This window comes from Wasmannia auropunctata, unplaced genomic scaffold (genome assembly GCF_000956235.1).
Source record: "Wasmannia auropunctata unplaced genomic scaffold, wasmannia.A_1.0 LD336088.1, whole genome shotgun sequence".
Taxonomy (NCBI): domain Eukaryota; kingdom Metazoa; phylum Arthropoda; class Insecta; order Hymenoptera; family Formicidae; genus Wasmannia; species Wasmannia auropunctata.
In genome coordinates this window covers 3158988-3177763 of record NW_012026802.1, presented here as the reverse complement: position 1 = coordinate 3177763, position 18776 = coordinate 3158988, and the positions used below count along the sequence as shown (strand labels likewise).

Here is an 18776-nt window from a genome sequence, read left to right as displayed (position 1 = left end):
AAAGTACGTTTTCTTTGTACCGAATACAATTTATATATTGTCAGTAGTTATTTAAATTTTATAAGCAGGTAAAAATATAGTAAGACGACTGTGTAACATTAATAAATTTTATTTTATAAAATTAAAATTCGGTAAAATTGATTAATATATGTATAATATAGAAATATAATATATATATATATAATTAAATTTCATAACAACATATCTTTATAATTTACTATCCAATATTTACAAATTGTTCAATGTTTGATATACCAGTTCCATATTGGGTCGATTTTGCGCCAATCTATTTGCACACCATTTTCCTATAGATATTAAATTTTTGTACACTTGCTTGTTTTCTTCGCCACCGTGCTTGTCTATCAGCAAAGAAATGTCCTTGTCCTTCCAAGCCTCGATTAGATCTATTAACAATTTCTTCTCGGAATCGTCATAAGCCCGAAGACCGGTTGCCATTTCGAACAAGACTATACCGTAACTGTAAGTGTCTATTTTTGTGGATAATTTTTTGTCTCGTAAAAATTCTTCGGGTAAGTAAGGTCTTGTCCCATGAATTCTGCTGATCTAATAATTATCAATAGTTATTATTAATATTAATTATTCGTTATCTCAATTATATTATACGAACAATTGTGATGAATTATATGCGATAAACAATTTTTCATAATAACTGTCCATTATAATATCATAAAATGTTTATAAAATTTTTACGTTAAAATTTTTTAAAATAAACGAAATCTTATAAAATATAAGAAAGTCTTGTAACGTTTTAGCACCTTGAGCATCACAAATCATTCACGTTAAAGCTTTTCAATAATTACCTTCATACTATCTCTTTCAGGACCTTCCCGCGCCAAACCAAAATCCCCAATCCTGGGCTCGAAATTTTTATCGAGCAAAATATTCGCGCTTTTGATATCACCGTGAATCAATGGTTTCTCCCCTATGTGCAAGTATTGTAATCCACGTGCTATGCCCTTGGCAATCTCGTGTCTTTGCATCCACGTTAACGGTTTGGTCTTTTGTCTTAAAAGCAGCCTATCTTCCAGAGATCCATTTTTCATGAGCTGATAGACCAAGCACGGTGCTTCGCCGCCCAAACTGTACGCGTATAAAGGCAAGATATTTTCATGGATGTGAGAATTTAAAATCTTTATTTCTTTTAACGATTGCTCAAACTGTAGTATATAACTTTCGTCTAAATCAGACCCTTTTTGCCGGATTTTCTTTATGGCAACGTCGGTATTTTTCCAAATGCCTGCAATGTACATAAATTTAATTTAATAAATAAGATATCTTTTAAATCAAATGTTTTCTGCTAATCTGTTTTCCTTTTACAAAATCAATTAAATGTGTAATAAATATCAATTTAAAAAATCCGAAATTTAATTATTAAATTCATATAAATCTCTCTAAAATCTTTTTTAATCTCCGTTGCATTTAAATTTTGTAATTGGCAATTTATAGGTAAATATAAATTAGACAGCATACCTCTGTATACTGTTCCAAAACCACCTCTCCCTAATATATTATGTTGATTCCAGCCATCTGTGGCAATAGCAAGTTCGCTATAACTTGCCTGCGGCAGGGTACTCTCCGCTTTTGGCAACGGCGATTCGTTGATCTTTTTCTCATTGCTACCAGTATTTTGCGGAAATGGTGAGAAACCAGCAGCACCTGCTGGCGAAGGTACTGCCAAATTATTAGAATTGCTCGGGCTAACACCCAGTTGTGCCGTTGGTTGATTCAAAATTTTATTAACACTCTGCGGCTGCACACGTTGATTGAAATTTTGCGTGCCGATCTTTAAGTCCTTACTATTTTTGTTGACCAGCTGCTTGCGCGGCATGTTCTGAAAGTTGCCTTCCCCGTTGTAGAAAAGTCGATGAAATTTCTGTTCAACAAACGGTAATAAAGGCACCATTGCCTGATAGTGTTGCATTTTGGACAATAAAACAAACAATTCTGCTGTTGTATGATTGTGATGACCCCACAGGGTCAAGAGTTCATCTGTGGGATTTTTCTCCTTTCTTAAACTCTGTATCGTCAAGACGTCATATTTCATCCAGGTACCTATAATGTAAAAAAAGTATGTAATTAGAGACACAAGCTGTTCAGTGGTGGACAGATCAGTTGCGACATTTTTTATTTATAGGTTTCCAAATGCATTAATATTTTGCAAATGCTAACCACGATTGGTGTAATACTGTCTCTAGACTTATAAAGATAGTACATTGTGATTCACATTTGCAAAATATTAAATACCTATAAAATATATATTATGTATATTAAATATATATTAGAAACCTATAAAAAAAAAGTGTTGCAACCGATCTGTCCACAATTGTACACATAACATCATAACGTAAGTTATTGCATTGCTTGTTTAAAACAATTGTCTATTGCCAAGCAAAATTGGTGATATTAAAAAAAAAATAAGGGCAATATGATGAGCAGAATCATGAGTCTGTTTTCTATACCTGAACTAATGTGCTCTTTGCACTTAAAGTGAAATGATATATGTTTGACATTTGTAAAAGTGTGAAAGAAAGTTCTAATCAATTACATTCTAGTCAACTACAGGAAAAGAAAACATAGACCTCAGAAAACAGGTGACTAAGGTGAAATAGGTTAGTATCAACAAATATGTTAATGTGTGACAGGAATATATTTCTCAAGAGTATCTTATCTTCCTGCCGACGTACTTACCAGCCAGTTCCTCCCATTTATCATTTTGATTCAGAATTTTACAAAATTCCGACCGTTCGGAGAATGGCAGGTGATAAATGTACTTGACGTTCTCCGTTGTTGCCATTTTGCAAATTAACGGATCGTTGTATTGTAAAATTGTTAGGCTCTTAATTCGTTGTGTACAATATGTATGTATTACGCGAAATCACTGATATATAATATCACTAAAATTATATTCTAACATAGAGAATCCTCTCTGATTCTACTAACTATTAATTAAACTACATCCAACTACAGTGAATTACTACACTCATCTCAACCCTGGGCTGACAGCCTTTTGCATGTTACCTCAATATACCCTCGTGCACCAACGTCCCCTGAAGAAGTGGAGGTAAACTACATAGCAACATTCACTTTTCTGCACCGCGGATATATAATTTGTGGTGCGTGTCCGTGCTATATATCCACCTTTTGAGAAGGCTTTATTCTCGAAAAATTATTGCGCTTTCGAAAATCATGTCCTCTCTCAGATTACGAATATTTCCGACGAGTCGATCTCGAAAAGTGGAGGTAGCACGGACACGCACCACAAATTGTATACTCGCGGTGCGGAAAAGTGAATGTTGCTATGTAGTTTACATCCACTTCTTCAGAGGGCGTTAGTGCACGAGAGCATTTTGAAGTACAGCTGGTGCTGGCAAAAGGCCGTCACTCCTCAGTGATGGCAGGGATCATCTGTGATCCACAAAGGGAGTTGAGTATGTGATTTGTGTGCATTTTTGGTCCGGTCAATAAATTTGATTGACTGTTAATGAACTATTCGACAGTGCGAAGCAATATATTATTGTTAATAAAGCGCACAAAATCGAGATTTCTCTTCGTCGTAAAAAAAAAATGTACAAGTCATGAATAATTGCTACAAATAATAAAAATTCGCTTGTCGACCTGGTCAGATGTGTCAAGTTGTTTATCGTGATTATTATTTATCGCTTCGAAAATATCGAGGGAAAGATTCACGATGCTGTGTCGCGATGGAGCTCTCAGTTTATTCTGCTTTATCGCAGCGGGTTTAATCTCGCTCTCCCCTGAATTGCAGTTCAGGTTAGGATTTAATATTTATGCCGCAAATTTTTCAAATATCTGGCTTTTACATGCGATACAGTACATTCTCATAAACGTGTCAGCGTTGCTGGCGTTTCGCGGTTTTGCTTATCAAGTAAGTGTTTCTCGTTATTACTTTAGGTGTATCTTATTTATAATATTTATAATTTATGATATTTTATTTATAATATTATAATATTTATAATTTTATGCTCTAGATATTACCTTTATTTTTATCAAAATCGGAGGGAGAGCTAAACTAAATAATTACCTTACCTTTTTTTTTTACAGGTAGCAATCAGAGCGTTGTTTCTTGGATATGTATTTGGAGCTGGTATCTTGGTATCGATCAACGCTCCACCATCGTGGCAGGCGTTTGGCATTTATGCGACAGTATTATCGACTTTCCATTACACGGAATTTCTAGCTATAGCATGGACAAATCCAACTGCATTGTCGATCGACAGTTTCATACTTAATCACAGCGTAGCGTACGGGGTAGCGGCGTGTCTCAGTTGGGTAGAGTTTCTCATAGAGAGGCATTACTTTCAAGAGATAAAAGTATCTTCCCCCGTGTCCTATCTTGGTCTGATATTATGCATTTCTGGCGAAGTTCTAAGAAAATCAGCGATGTACACTGCAAAACACAATTTCAACCATATTGTGCAAAGTGAGAAAAGCGACAATCACGTTCTTGTTACGCACGGTGTATACAAGCTTTGTAGACACCCCAGTTACGTAGGGTGGTTTTATTGGTCCGTCGGAACGCAGGTGAGGCATCATGAATTTTCTACAATTAGACATTTGGCTTTGCACTCTTATCATATTGTTAATTGACATTTCATAAATTTTGATTGCAGTTAATACTTCAAAATCCACTATGCCTTTTTGCGTACGCACTGATGTCATGGACTTTCTTCCACGATCGTGTTCTGATTGAAGAAATGACTTTATTAAATTTCTTCGGCGATGACTATGTTGAATATCAAAAGAGAGTAGGTACTGGACTTCCATTTATTTCTGGGTATAAGATTAATTCATAGCACCCTATATTGGTGTAATCCTAGTTTGTAAAAAATTTGTTCTAACAAATCGAAAAACATGTTTTGTAGAAAGTAATTAGATAATTAATCGTAAATATCAAAATTTAGAAATTTTTTGGCATACAGATGATTTTGAAAATAATTTATTAATTTTCATTAATTTGTTTTTGTTTTCATTTATTATTTAAATAATTTTAACTACTTGTGATATGTGATTACATAATGTAATATATAATCTTGATGCCAATTTACACATTTACTTGTCTAGTCGTCAATTTTATGCTTTTAAATTTTTTTATGTATGCAAAACTCAGGTTTAACGTTATAATTGTTACTTAATTACAATGTGTTAGTATATATTATAAAAATAATATACAAATTTTGTAAGGTTATGTGAATAAATTTTTGTACATATTCTCGCTTTCTTATATATTTTCTACAAATTCTGGTTAGAAGTATATATGATTTAAGGTAGAAATTAAAATTTTTTCGAATGGAGTAATTATATAATTATATACACAAAGTATTCACGATGAAATAATGAACATACAGTTTGTTAGCAAAATTATAATTTATTGTCTCATTTTCTTTGAAGAATTATTATGTAACAATAGACTACATTTATGTATATATATATATATATATTACGGTAGATACTTTCAGTATGATTTTATATACAGGGTGGAGCAATATTAGCTATTACCACACCTGAAACATCGCTCCTAATTGAGATGTTCTAATTAGGATGCCACTGATGGCATTATTCACACCCGAACACCGCAATCGCGTAAAGAAGGCATTTCAGACCGGTATATTTGTTATTGCACCCTGTACATACAATGCAATATACATACAATATTACAGTATTACGTAACTAACGTTTTGCATGAACATCCAAAAGCGTTCATTCGATGTCGGAGTGTATCGGTTAAGGTGTGTTAAGAATATAATATACAAGTATATGCATCGGTTCCTTTCTTTTCTGTACATGATCATTTACAGTGTGTTATAATAGAATCGTAGCGAACGCAGAAAATTCCACGGGAGCTATGATACATTATCTCGGTATCCCATTCCTTAAATAATATCTAAAGGCAATCTGCATAGAATCTCGTTCAATGACGTTTGCTCTTTCATTATGCGCAACGGTTTTAGCTGATTAATCGGATTACGTATTGTAAATAATACGTACGTTAATGAAACGTTAAAGATCGACAATGCACATACTACAGTACGTATGTTATGAAAATGTCATTGAAAAGTATAACAATTTGTACAAAATTAGACGATATTTTTTTTACGGAAAAAAATATTAATTACGTGAAAAAATATACAGAGAAAGACAGATTTGCAAGAATTTGCATTGGACGTAGATCTCTCTTGTATAATATTTTCAATAATTAAACTACGGACTTCCTACTTTTTATCGTGTAAACTGGAAAAACGGATATACAGGAGGAAATAATTGGAGGTATTTAATTGACAGTTAATTAAGCTCTACTGATGTTAAAACATTCCGTCTGTAAGTCTAATATAATTCAACTATTTAGGAAGATTGAAATTAATTGTTTTAATCGTTTGAAAATTTAATAGAATAATTATTTTATATCGTATAAGTATTGCACACGCTTCAATTTATATTTGGAAAATAATATAACCTAATTGCGCAGATAGATGATATATGTATATTTTGGTGGCCGAATAATTGTTATTACTATCAAATTGTACGTTTTACTTTCATAAGATCTCGAATACAGAGATTAGAGAACGCTAATTGCTGTTTATTTATACGCGGATTTTCCATACTCTATTCGATATAAATTTTATATATGTAGCAACACACAATCTCTTTACTTACGCCGTCCCTCATCCCTATCGCTATTTTCTTTCTCTCTCTCGTATTTAACTTTCTTTGTTTATACGTATATCACGCAGACTGATTAAAATCTTTTAATAAAAACGTACGTTCGATGATGCCGTTCAATTACCCATTCATTATATTTATCCTTGATTTTTAATCGCCTGTTATTCCCTTGCATTAAAAATCACATTTAAGCACCTACATGTATACGATAAATGATAAGTATTCATCATGGTATGAGTGCAATCTGGAGTCGAATTAATCAAGTTCGTCCAATCCTCCATTTGATTGTTGATGTATGTATTTTTGCTTCAAGGATCTTGGTTTTTTTTTTTTCGAGGATTAATAGTCAATGGAGGGTATAATGTCCGTAACTTATGCATTTCGCATTATAAATATACATATAAATGTGCATTCTCTTTCCAACGTGTAAAAGTTCGATTATATCGATTATAAAAAAGTCGCGTTTCTTCAACGAAATTATTTTGGTTGTGACGAGAATTTTATTGTCTTTCTTCTGGTAAAATACGGGAGATATATCAAAGTCTTATTAAAGCTTTGATTACACTCATACGCTAGTGAATAATATTTAATCCTTATACGATGACAGAACCTTCGTCGTATTATAAATATGAATAAATCAGCACGTGGCAGTGAAAAATTATAACTATGTACTTTATAGTCAACACATCTCTTTCGTATCAGTCACCGTATCAGCTGCTCGAAACTCGTTCAGCTGATTTGCGAAAATAAAAGACGCCTGCGCGAAGCTTGATTACAAAGAAAAAACGGAACGAGGAGAAACGGAAAAGACATTGAGAAGCTTAATCGCTACTAGCCTTCTTGTATTTACATCGCGTAACAGTAAACGATAAAATTCTAGATGAGAGAATAATTAGCGTAAATCTTCTGTCGCTTTTAACATAATGATTCGTTACTTGCGAATGGAATTGTATCTACCATTTTTGTACAAATAAAGCGGTATAAAACGTTATAGTTATTTTAATTATAAAATATCGATAGCAATATATTAGTGCAGGTAGACTCTGTATATTCTATGGATATAAAATTGTTTTGTTGCTCGCTTTTAGCAATAGTTTACTTTCGTATCTTTCACATGTTACCCCAGGTCGTTCGTGATAAACCGTCAAAGGAATACATGCATTTTAAATACGTTTCGCTTTTCGATTTTTTTGCGTGTGTCACAGATGTGCGGATGTCCCGTCAAATCAAATTACTGCAATCGAAAAGTTGCGTCTTTATATGTGTTACACAATGTTCCGACAACGTTTGATTAGCTGTGATAACATATTTGCTTTTGATCCTTTAATACGTCTTAATGGTCTCTTCCAAAATATTAGATATGTATGAAAAATTTAACGTATGTATTTGGCTTTAAACACGGCATTTACATCAACGGTATTACCGCTCGTCAGTGGTGTGAAAATTCGCGCGGTACATCCCTCAGATGCAAATGCGGATCTTCTTTTCAGTAGTACCTTTCGTAGTCACCGCGTGTGGGAAGTCTATCAGTTCGATCACTGTAAAATTAAAAAGAGCACGTAAGATTGATAGATATTTAACATGTTATATAAGTAATAAGTTATATAAGTTTAGATATTACATTGATGATTGAACATCGAATATTGATATCCTTCTGTCACAGAGATTAATTATTCAAATAATATATTACATCAATAGAAGGGCTAACGAAGCCAAGAGCTGGATATACATGCTAATAACGTGTATTAAAAATTCGATAAACAATAATTATGTCGTATAAAATTATCAACAATCTTCTTTAAGAAATACAACCAAACGATTCGAATCTACAAGAGCAGCGGTCATCTTCAATGGATTTTAACGGATTTTAATGCACTTACAATCAATATTATAAAATCGCTCGCATATAATAATTCTCATTATTCTAGCTCTGACTAGTTTTTTTGATATTTTCGCCTTGTCGTCCAATTTCATAAATCCAATCATAATCCATATTTAATCGATATCAATTATATCTGTGGCAGAAGAAAATCTGAAATGATGGACAAGTGACGTACCGTATATAGTTTCGCCGTGTTACCTCCAACGTCGGTGTGTATTAAGCATTAGATAATTTACAAATTTATTAGCTGTACATATTATGCAAACTCGCGGAAATACGCACACCCTTTAAAGTACTGTACATTCCCAGCCTGATTTGAATAACGTAATTTGGTTTTCTAAAGGGAAATGTGTATTTCCGAGAAGTGAGAACAAGTCGATAAAATGTTCTATACTCGTTTAGCTTAATAACAAGCCATTGAGAACGTTAACTGCGTCTACGCACAACAGCGTGAAAAGTACACTTTGCTCCTTAATGTCCCTAGTCAAAGCGATGAGATTTTGAAGTATAATTAATAATGAGTAACTCGTCATGTCGTACGCGGCGAGATTGGACGCGGGTTTCGGGTGAATAATGTTCACTGGCGGCGGTGGTACAAACGCGTCGAATCCGTCCGCATCTGCATCCGTGAATACCAGCGAGGATGGTATCCATCTTACTCTGAGCGCAGCGTGCGAAGTAATATCCAACGAGATTATAGCCATTTCAGACATCATCGCATATAAATTATTTTAACAATGAATCTTCGAATATCAATTTATTAGATTATTAGCAAGTAATTTAAATACGAATTTTGTATTGTGCTACTTATTGATTTAAGTATTATATTTGTTAATTAATATAATCTAAATCGCTAATATAAATGAAAATCTAAAGATCTGTAAAAAGAAATCGGTTTCAGATAGCAGAACCGATTTAATATAAAAAAAGGCCGTAAAATTACAGATTTGAAGGAAAAACGCTTTTTTTTTAAAGATTCTTATGCGGTGCTTACCTGGTGCACGGCGAGACATTTACTCCCCTGATGGCCTTCTCGCCGATGTCGATAGCTCCTGAGTCCTGTACCTCTAGCGTGTAAATGCAACCGGAGAATCCGTCATAGTACCTGCCGTAAGACATCGCGTAATCCGGTAAGCCGCCCAAGTAAACGCTACCCCTCGCGTTCAGGGTCTGCTGCAGCCCGTCGCTGATGCCGTTCTCGGTGTGCTCGCCGTTCAGTTCGATGCTGCCGTCGCTTCCCTGACGTTTCAGGATTATCCTGTGCCGTTCTCCGTCATCGACGCGCTGGGCGGTGACGCGAATCACGGCTGGACCGGAGCCCAGATTGTACTGATACTCCACGTACCTGGAATAACAAAAAGAAACATAAAAATATATATAATATTAATATTCAAGGATTTGCCCAATATCTTAAGAGTAAAAGTTTTATTTTATGGTAGACAGTTTTGTTTTATGTTACGGTGTATACATTGCTCACCCATCTACTACAGCAACAGCGATGTAATCATCGGGAGTCAAATCGTTCGGTGTTTGACCGTGCCACATAATCAATCCGTGACTCTTATTAGTACTGATCTCGAGGCCTACAACCTCACGCTCTTCGCCGTGCATCATGACAGATTTGTCTAATTCGAGCCAGCCGTCTCCTCTGAATGCAACATCGTACGTGATCTCCGCCACTGTAAATATACGACCACATTATTCGTAATTATTGTATTTTAATTTTTTAATTATTACACATTTTTAAGAATTATACTACAATATAATTATATTTAACTACGTTTTAATTGTTTTAACTGTGTTTTAATTGTGTACAATGATGATTTTTATAAGAAACAATTTTCGTCTTTTTTTTTACATATGTGTTTTTAAGAATTTAGAAAATTAATTTTTTTTTACGTATTGATTGTAATTTGGATACAAATAGAGCCACTAATAATAATTTGAACTTTTTTGTACTCACGCTTTTCGCAATTCTGCCCGTTGTAACCGAGGCGGCAGTCGCATTTGTAGGACTCGTGGAGGTCCGTGCAGGTACCGCCGTTTCTACACGGGGTGAGAAATTCGCATTGCTTTAGCATCTTCTCGCAGTTTCTGCCCGCGTATCCGTATTCGCATGTACACGAGTAGTCATCGTTTAAACTTTGACACTGGCCGTGGACGCAGGGGATCGATGCGCAAGGATTGTACGACGTTGTTGGTTGCGTTGACGCCGGAGTGGTGACGGTGGTATGAATCATCGTTTGATTCGGATGAGGCTCCGAGCAGTCCTCGATATTGGCCGCGTCGATCGATGACTTTACTATATCCAAACTGACCGACGAAACTTCGAGCTGTAAGATAAATTAACAAACGCTTATTAATTTCTCTTTCTCTATTTTGACGAAATAATTAATTATATTATATATTCATTTTATTCTTTAAATGGCTTTTTTTAAGATTTTACTGAAATTTAGCTCTCACCAATTCAATTAAAGTAATAAGATGTATTAAATATTAGATATTAAAATATAAAAGAGGTTTTTTTATTTTACTTACGCTAATAAAAAATTGTTTTTAGATTTCATAGAAAACTTGTTATTAAATAATTCTGGACAAAGCTAATTACAAGATCTTTTATTGCTATTCATATATAGTTAATAATGTTGCTTACTTCGCTTATGCATCCGCGGAAGCTACGATCGACACCGACGTCCCGATTGATCGTGATCCTTCTGTGATCTACCCCTCCGATGTAGAGAGGCGTATTCAGATTCATAGTTCTTGCGGCTCCGGGCGATTTGCCCTCCACAAACGGCTCGCCGTTTACGGACAGTTTCGCATCCTTGAAATCTCGATTTACCGTTACGTACATCCATATACCGGGTTGGACGGTGGAAGGTGATCTTAACGTCGCTACTCCGGAGCCGATGTCGAAGCGAAACTCGACGTGCCTGTCCCTTATCACGAGCGCCGCAAAATCTCCGAGGCCCTCGTCACTTTGAGAAGAATACATCAAGATCCCGTCCCCGTTGTCCGCCGGATTAAAACTCATGGCTACCTTAAGCCTAGAATTGGGTATAAAACAGGCAAAAAGAAGAGCGTATTATTATTGAACGCACATCCTCAAGGGGCTTTAAGCAACGTATGCCACGTGTTAATTATTTATTTAGTTTGTTTATTATAAAACTCAATTTGCACACTTTCACTCTTTATCCTTCTTATGCGCAAAATATTTGTACGACTGTCTCATTATTCTTTGTCTTATACTTTTTATAAAAGAGAAGCTAATTGAAGTTGAAATTTAATGGCAATCGAATCTGTTATACGATTTACACACGAAAGACATGTGCAAAAGACACGTGCAAAGGATTGCGAAGCGCATAGGCAGAAAAGGATTTTATATAATATATATGTACAGGAAAATATAGAAGCTCATTCAGGCATCAAAACATATATGAATAAAGTTTTTGTCTTAAAACTTACCTCATCGTCTTATATCTTTTTAGCATTTTACGACATGCAAGGCGTTGAAATATCGAATAAAACATTGACTTAACTTAACGTGTGTGATTTATTACATTAATTATTTCCGTTTGCTTGCTTTAAAAATATTTATTCGTATAGCATGAGTCTGCTGAGTATATAAACGATCATTCGTACGTGAAACATCTCTTTCTTTTTTATATATATATATATATATATATAGATTCTTAGATATGTAAGTACAAACATTTTACATATGCTGTCATATATATAACTGTCATATACACGTAGTGGATGCTACGACTTTGACGTTTTTCTAAGCTTTGAGTGGGGACTAAACTGTTAAATGCGACTGATTTGGCAGTGACTTCACGTATTACTTTTAATATAATTAATAATGACTAAAGTGACGCGTTAAGTGTATTAATTAAGAAGCTGTACAAAACATATTAATTACTAATTCGTAAATTGACTGTTGTTTCTAACATTACAGCACCGCGAATGTCCATTATACAAGGAACTACGCACTATGGCAGGCTCGTTGCAAAATACCTGTTAAGAATTCATTGCTTCTTTTCTTTCTTTACGTTATATAATAACCATCGCGTACGAAACTAGGGGAGAGAGAAAGGCAGTGAAAAATTGCTCAAGAATCTCTTCGACTATGGGCGTAAACGTATTTTAGAAATTTTAGGCAGCGCTCATTATATGATATGGTGACTTATAGATTTACGGAGGGAGAAGTTTATTATTGCTGTGACTGGATAAGTAATGATTCTCTAAGTGCGTAAAATTGGTGCTAGCTCTAGCTAATGTTTTGTGTGGTGCAAATTATTGTGGTGATGTGGCCTTGATCGTGGTTGCCTAATTTGTGCGTTGCGTAATCGTGATCGACTGTGTGTAGTGGTCGAACTCTCTCTTTGCCTGAAAAGAATTTTAGTAATTAGGATGCTTGAGGATGTTCGTATGCATTGACAATGAGATTAGTACCTATACTCCAATTATTTATTATATTCCAGTTAAATCTGTTAGTTCGTCAAAGGCGTGTGGAGAAATATTTTTATAATATTTATCTTTATAGGGATTTTTTTTGTATTTCAAAGATTTTCGAATAAAATTTATCAATTAAAATCTATTTCTAACCGTATAATTATTATTAATTATATTCAAAACTTTTTATGTCTTATAACATTTTGAAGAATAATTTTGCAGAATGTGTATAATTTTTTTTCATTTCACATATTTTTCACAGATGAACTATATACAAATAATGACAATACGTAAGAAAACTCAAAGTAAAATAGATGTACGAGACGCAATCGCCGTGGCAATATGTTCCATCATGTGCGCTTGTAACATCGACTAAGTGCAGTTCATTAAGAAATAGTTCGTGCACGTGCGTTCGATCGAGCGAAGGTACTCACCGTCTAAGAGCTTTTGGAGTCTCGTGAGCGATGAAAGCTCTGTCGTTATGGAAAGTCGGGTCGTAGATGTTCACCGTATGCTCGCATCTCGAGCCTGTCTTCCCGATCGGGCAGTAACAATCGAAGCCGACTTCTTTATCAACGCATTTACCTTCTCCGCAAGCACCTAATATCATTCAATGCGTTTACTGAATCTTATTGTTTAAATTCTTTAAATTGAAGTTTTAAAAGATTTTTTTATTTTTGATAATATTTAGTACACATATTATGCACGCGCGAATCTTAAGATTAACAGTTAATAATTATAATTATTATAAAATAAGAACTGGTTGAAGTTTAAAACATTCCTGGAGTGACTTTTTAAAAATTATTTGTTCCATTTCTAAAAGCAGAAATGAAACAAATCATTATTGGCGTAGCTTTTTTAAGTAATAATTGTTTAAGGGACAATTTTTTAAGTAATTAAAGTTAAGTAAGCAAAGAGAGGGTGGTTTATCGAGTATAAGGGTGCCTTTCGACTAGTACATTCGATCGGAACATTTTTTATTTTGTGTCTGGCATTTAGAAGTTAATTTGCGCAAAAGTAGAAATAAGACAAATTATTTTTGGCGTAGCTAGAATTTTTCAAGAGATTGAGAGGGTAGTTTATCGAGCATGAGGATGCCTTCCAACGCGATCGGAACATTTTTTATTTTATTTTGTGTCACTTAGAAGTTACTTAATTTGTACAAAAAAAAGTAGAAATGGACCAAATCATTTTTGGCGTAGCTAGAATTTTTTAAATAACCGGAAGAGTGATTTGTCGAGCATAAGGGTGCCTTCCGACGCGTGCATTCAATCGGAACATTTTTTATTTTATGTCTGACACTTAGACTCTGTGCGAAGCTAGAAATGGGACAAATAATTTTCAAAAATCGCTCCAGGAACGTTCCAAACTTCAACCAGCTATAAATATCATTATAACTATAGCAAATTTAACAAAAAGTATGATAAAAGTATAAATTAAAATGTAACAAATTATATGTCGTACCTGGATAACAGGATTGCCCGACGTTGTCGCAGTGCTTGCCGCTGAAACCGGCTCGGCACAGGCACGTGTAGCCGTTCTTCGTGGCCGCTTCCTGGCACACACCACCGTTGTTGCAGGGATTCTCGGCGCAGGTCTCGCAAGTCGTGATGCCCACGCTGTCGGTCTGATCGCCGATCAGATCGACCTGTTTCTCCCCGAGGACCAATCGGCTGATGCATCCAACGAAACCTGTGTTCATTTCGGCCTGCTTGTTGATCCTGCTGTAGCTGGGCACACCGCCGATGTAAAGGGGCTCCTTGAGATCGAGACCTTGGCGTCTGCCCAAAGCGACCATCTTGTACGGGCCCTCGCCGTCCACCAGCATCGTCCCCTCCTTTCGATTGCGTTGGATCTTGATGGTATGCCACTTGCTCAGGGTGACAGGCTTATCCGCGCGAACAGAAGCCGGTCCGGAACCGAGATTGAATCTATTAAAAGATTCTTCGTTAATAGAGTTTAGGAAGTTATCTGCTTTTTATTAGTAATTTTCATGCCGAACAACTTCTTCACAGCTCAATTTGAAAAGCCAACATGATCGATATTGATCGCAACTTCTTAATTTTGAATATATACACACTGTGTAATAATAGAGTTCGACCACTTATTTCAAATTATACTTTTTTCATGTTTAACAAGATCCTTTTATTTACTTGAATTGCGGGTATCCGTTATTCAGAGATAAAACGATAAAGTCGCCGTTGTCGTGGCCGGACTCGTCGTTGTATAGCAGAATGCCGTCGTAACTTTCCGGTTTGAAAGAGATTTCGATGTTGAACTTGAGGTAAGAGTCGGGCAGAGGAGGGAAAGCGATGTAGCTTTCGGGCGCCTGACTAAAGTTGGGCACAACTCCTGTTACGACCAGCACCGTAGGCACTTCGACTCGCGAGTCTTCGTTACTTCCGCTGCAAATGTACGTTCCAGCGTCTTCCGCCTTTACATTAGTAAGCTTCAATTTATTCTGTAAAATAAAAAACACATGTTGAATTATCGAACACGAAATATTTTATATCTCAAGGTATATATTAATTATTTAATTATAATTAAATATACGGGATTTCTAGACAGAAATATATGATGCTCGTCATTTTACGTACCTCATAAGTCTGGCTGTCACGTGGCAGAAGTCCACCAAGTTTATGCCACTGGAATTGTATCGGCGGGTCGAGATCTAGTCGGCAATCCATTTCCAGATCTGATCCGTATGGCGCGAGTTTGGTCTCGATCGCTGGTTCGTCGAGGATGCCGCCTGGGAAATCGTAAAATTCTTCGTTCGCAATAATTTTCGCGATAAACTTAATCGCTCGCCGGCTTTATACTTACATAAAACGTATGCAATTTGAGTGAGCATTTGGCAGAAAGTAGATATTATAAGAGAGATGTATACATGTAATCTTTTTTACGTATAAGAATACTTTATTATCTCTGTATTTACCACATATATTATCTATCGTTATTCGCATAATTGTATATGTCTTATTAATTACCGTGTACGATCAGATTGAAGTCCTTCTCGAGTGTACCTTCGGCCGTGTCTACTATGCACCTGTAGGGCCCGCTATCGCCAACGGCTACATTAGTCAGTCTCAAGATGTTGCCGTACTCCTGAGCGTTCGCCGGCAGGCTCACGTGGTTCGGTCTCGTCCAGCTATAACGTGGACTGCGCGTTCCGGTGTATGTGCAATGTATGTCAACGGTATCGCCGATGTTTATTGGATCTTGAGACACCTCGATGCTCACCGTAGGCACCGCGGCAGCTAGAATCGTATTGCAACATGTTGGCCATACGTTGAAGATTGATTGTACAATTAGGAAAAATGTACAATGTATCCTGTTTTACACATCGTCGTGTGTATCACGAAGAAGACACTACAGCCTTCGATCGGATTTCTAAAATGAACTGCGAGATCCGATTGCAGCGTTTTATTCCATGTGTCTGTGACCTGAACTCTTTATATCACGTTTGAAATTCGTCATAAAAAATTACAAATAAAATGTAAATAAAAAAAATTATTTCTTGAAGGAATAATTAATATTAGCACATTTGAAGAATACAGAAGAATATTATATAGAGAAATCTACTCGGAATATAAGTTTTTAAAAAAAAGTTTTTAAAAAAAAGTAGCGTCAAACTGAAGTCTGAAGTATATATATACATATACATATATATATATTGATTTACACATATTATATTTGCTGCTAAGAAGGATGGGATACGGGAGATGTGCACTTCTTCCGCACTACATTCTTGTAAGTTTTATAAAAAGACAACTGGCCGGAAATTCGTAACATTTTAAAATAAATCTTATTTTACTTGTCTATTATTCGAGGCCTGGTCTTTTCGGCCAAAGAGTTCACCTTAATCCGTATCCTCTCCTCATATACATAGGTACAGTAAGCAAAGAAAGAACAGTTCACTACGTGTAGGAGAACTACGGGACGTCACACGACACACATATATCTCAAAACAAACCGCGTCGTCTCTGGAGATATTGGCGATAGCGCGCGTTGCGGCAGAAGCGTTCGTCAGTACCGTCGTTGCACTGAACATAGCCATCGCAAAAGTATTCCTTCGGAATGCATTGTAGGCTTCTGCATTGATACTCCCAGTGCCTGCACTGCGATCGGTACACTGGCATGCAATCCGCAAGCAAATTAACTACTAAATCATAACGCGAGCCTTGTAAAAAAAAACCTAAACTTGTGGAAACGTTCATGGAACCACGTTTGAAATATAGATATATTGTATGTATGATCACGTTAATTAGCCCAAACGATACAAAAAAGTTCAAGAGACATCAGAAAAAAAGATTTTAGGGCATTTCTTGAGCGCCTTATACGCGATGTCTTTTGCTGTTTGTATTGTCTGAGAGTAATTTGCTGCGCGCTTGTTAGTGATATGAGTGATGCGTTAGATTAATATAAAATAACAGATTTAATATTTTAAATCACGATTATTTATGTGCATTATTTCTTAATCATTTAAATTTTTGATACATAATTTTGTGCTGATTCTTTTCTTTTTTAGAAAATATATTGAGTTTTACATTCGTCACGTCCCGAATAAGAAATTGAAATCTTCAGATGGGCTAAAAGTTTAAAATATTCTATTGGTGCAAAATCGCTTAGAAATAGCAAAGTATTTTGTGAAAAAAAGCAGTTTGAGGTTTAACCCTTTCGGGCTTAAAAGTCAGAATAATATTTCATCCCGAAAGAATTAAAGGCAAAAATGAAGATTTCTTAACAGGCAAAAAACATCCTTTAGCATGTGTGTCTTCAGTAGATGCATTCGGATGAAAGCAAAAATCTATGAAATGATACTGAAACGACTGGGCTTAGCAAAAACACGGCGGAACTTACGGGAAACGTTGAAATTAATATAATCGCTGGATACACCGCGGCTCGTTTGGATCTGACAGATGTATCTTCCGCTGTCTTCCGGTTTCACTTGCGTCAGCTCCAAGTAATCTTCTCCGATTCGCGCGTTGGCCGGCAAGCGTTGCCCCTCTCGGCTCCAATGGATCCTCGCATGATCGCGCATTTCGCAACGTAAGCGTACAGAATTACCGGCATTAGTTACCACGTCTCTTTGCTCAGCGCGGATTCTTGCGTTGTCGTAAGAATGTTCTGTAAATCGTAAATGTTTGTAGTTCGCTGTTCCTCCGAACAATGAAACATTTAATAAACGCATTTTATGCATGGTGAATATTTATATCGTTTTGTTTTTAGCAAATATTGAAAAATTATATTTTTACACTAAAATTTATATTTTTTTATGTTTCATATTAAAATGCAATTTTTTCTAAGATATGTAATTGCGTTATAGATTGTTTCTTTTAAAGATTCTTTTAGTACTAAATGAATCTTTTACACATTCAAATGTAATTATTTAAGAGAAAATGAAAGAAAAATTTTATATACTAATTATTGTGGGTTTAAAAGATCTAACTGATTATCAACTAACCGTTAACTAAAACTTCCGCTACCGCTTCCGCCGTTCCTACTGGGTTCGTTGCTTTACACACATATTTGCCAGCGTCGGAATATGTGATGCCGCGGAATTGCAGAATGCCGCCGCTGTGCGATACAGAATACGGCAACTGGCGTCCTATACCTTCCCACTCGATGTGCAGGGGTTCGTCTCCCGTGGCCGTGCAAATTATGGATGGATTTTCCCCAGGTCCCACTGTTTGACGCGTGGGATTTAATTCGATTCTTGGCGGAGCTAGAAGAGAATCGA

General features: G+C 35.7%; 3 protein-coding genes across 3 annotated transcripts in view; 1 reads left to right on the top strand and 2 right to left on the bottom strand.

Annotated features, from left to right (window-relative positions):
• Positions 1-24: 24 nt before the first annotated feature.
• Positions 25-3042, bottom strand: LOC105448290 (serine/threonine-protein kinase pelle). Its single transcript, XM_011686790.1, has 4 exons — positions 2710-3042; positions 1492-2073; positions 822-1258; positions 25-564 (listed from the first exon to the last, which is right to left on the bottom strand). Exons 1-4 carry the CDS (start codon positions 2813-2815, stop codon positions 229-231), a joined length of 1461 nt encoding a protein of 486 aa, XP_011685092.1. The 5' UTR covers positions 2816-3042; the 3' UTR covers positions 25-228.
• Positions 3043-3394: 352 nt separating this feature from the next.
• On the top strand, positions 3395-4985 carry LOC105448287 (protein-S-isoprenylcysteine O-methyltransferase). The gene is made up of 3 exons (XM_011686787.1): positions 3395-3907; positions 4084-4563; positions 4653-4985. Exons 1-3 carry the CDS (start codon positions 3710-3712, stop codon positions 4833-4835), a joined length of 861 nt encoding a protein of 286 aa, XP_011685089.1. The 5' UTR covers positions 3395-3709; the 3' UTR covers positions 4836-4985.
• Positions 4986-6999: 2014 nt separating this feature from the next.
• Positions 7000-18776, bottom strand: part of LOC105448281 (basement membrane-specific heparan sulfate proteoglycan core protein) — a 159685-nt gene continuing 147908 nt past the window's right edge. The window contains exons 49-61 of the mRNA XM_011686781.1: positions 18501-18761; positions 17897-18163; positions 17010-17168; positions 16024-16293; positions 15634-15785; positions 15190-15497; positions 14501-14967; positions 13471-13636; positions 11235-11628; positions 10545-10914; positions 10059-10260; positions 9576-9926; positions 7000-8237 (exon numbers count right to left, since the gene is read on the bottom strand). Of these exons, the coding sequence (XP_011685083.1) occupies positions 8186-8237; positions 9576-9926; positions 10059-10260; positions 10545-10914; positions 11235-11628; positions 13471-13636; positions 14501-14967; positions 15190-15497; positions 15634-15785; positions 16024-16293; positions 17010-17168; positions 17897-18163; positions 18501-18761 (3419 nt within the window). The 3' untranslated portion in view covers positions 7000-8185. The remainder of the gene's footprint in view (positions 8238-9575; positions 9927-10058; positions 10261-10544; positions 10915-11234; positions 11629-13470; positions 13637-14500; positions 14968-15189; positions 15498-15633; positions 15786-16023; positions 16294-17009; positions 17169-17896; positions 18164-18500; positions 18762-18776) is intronic.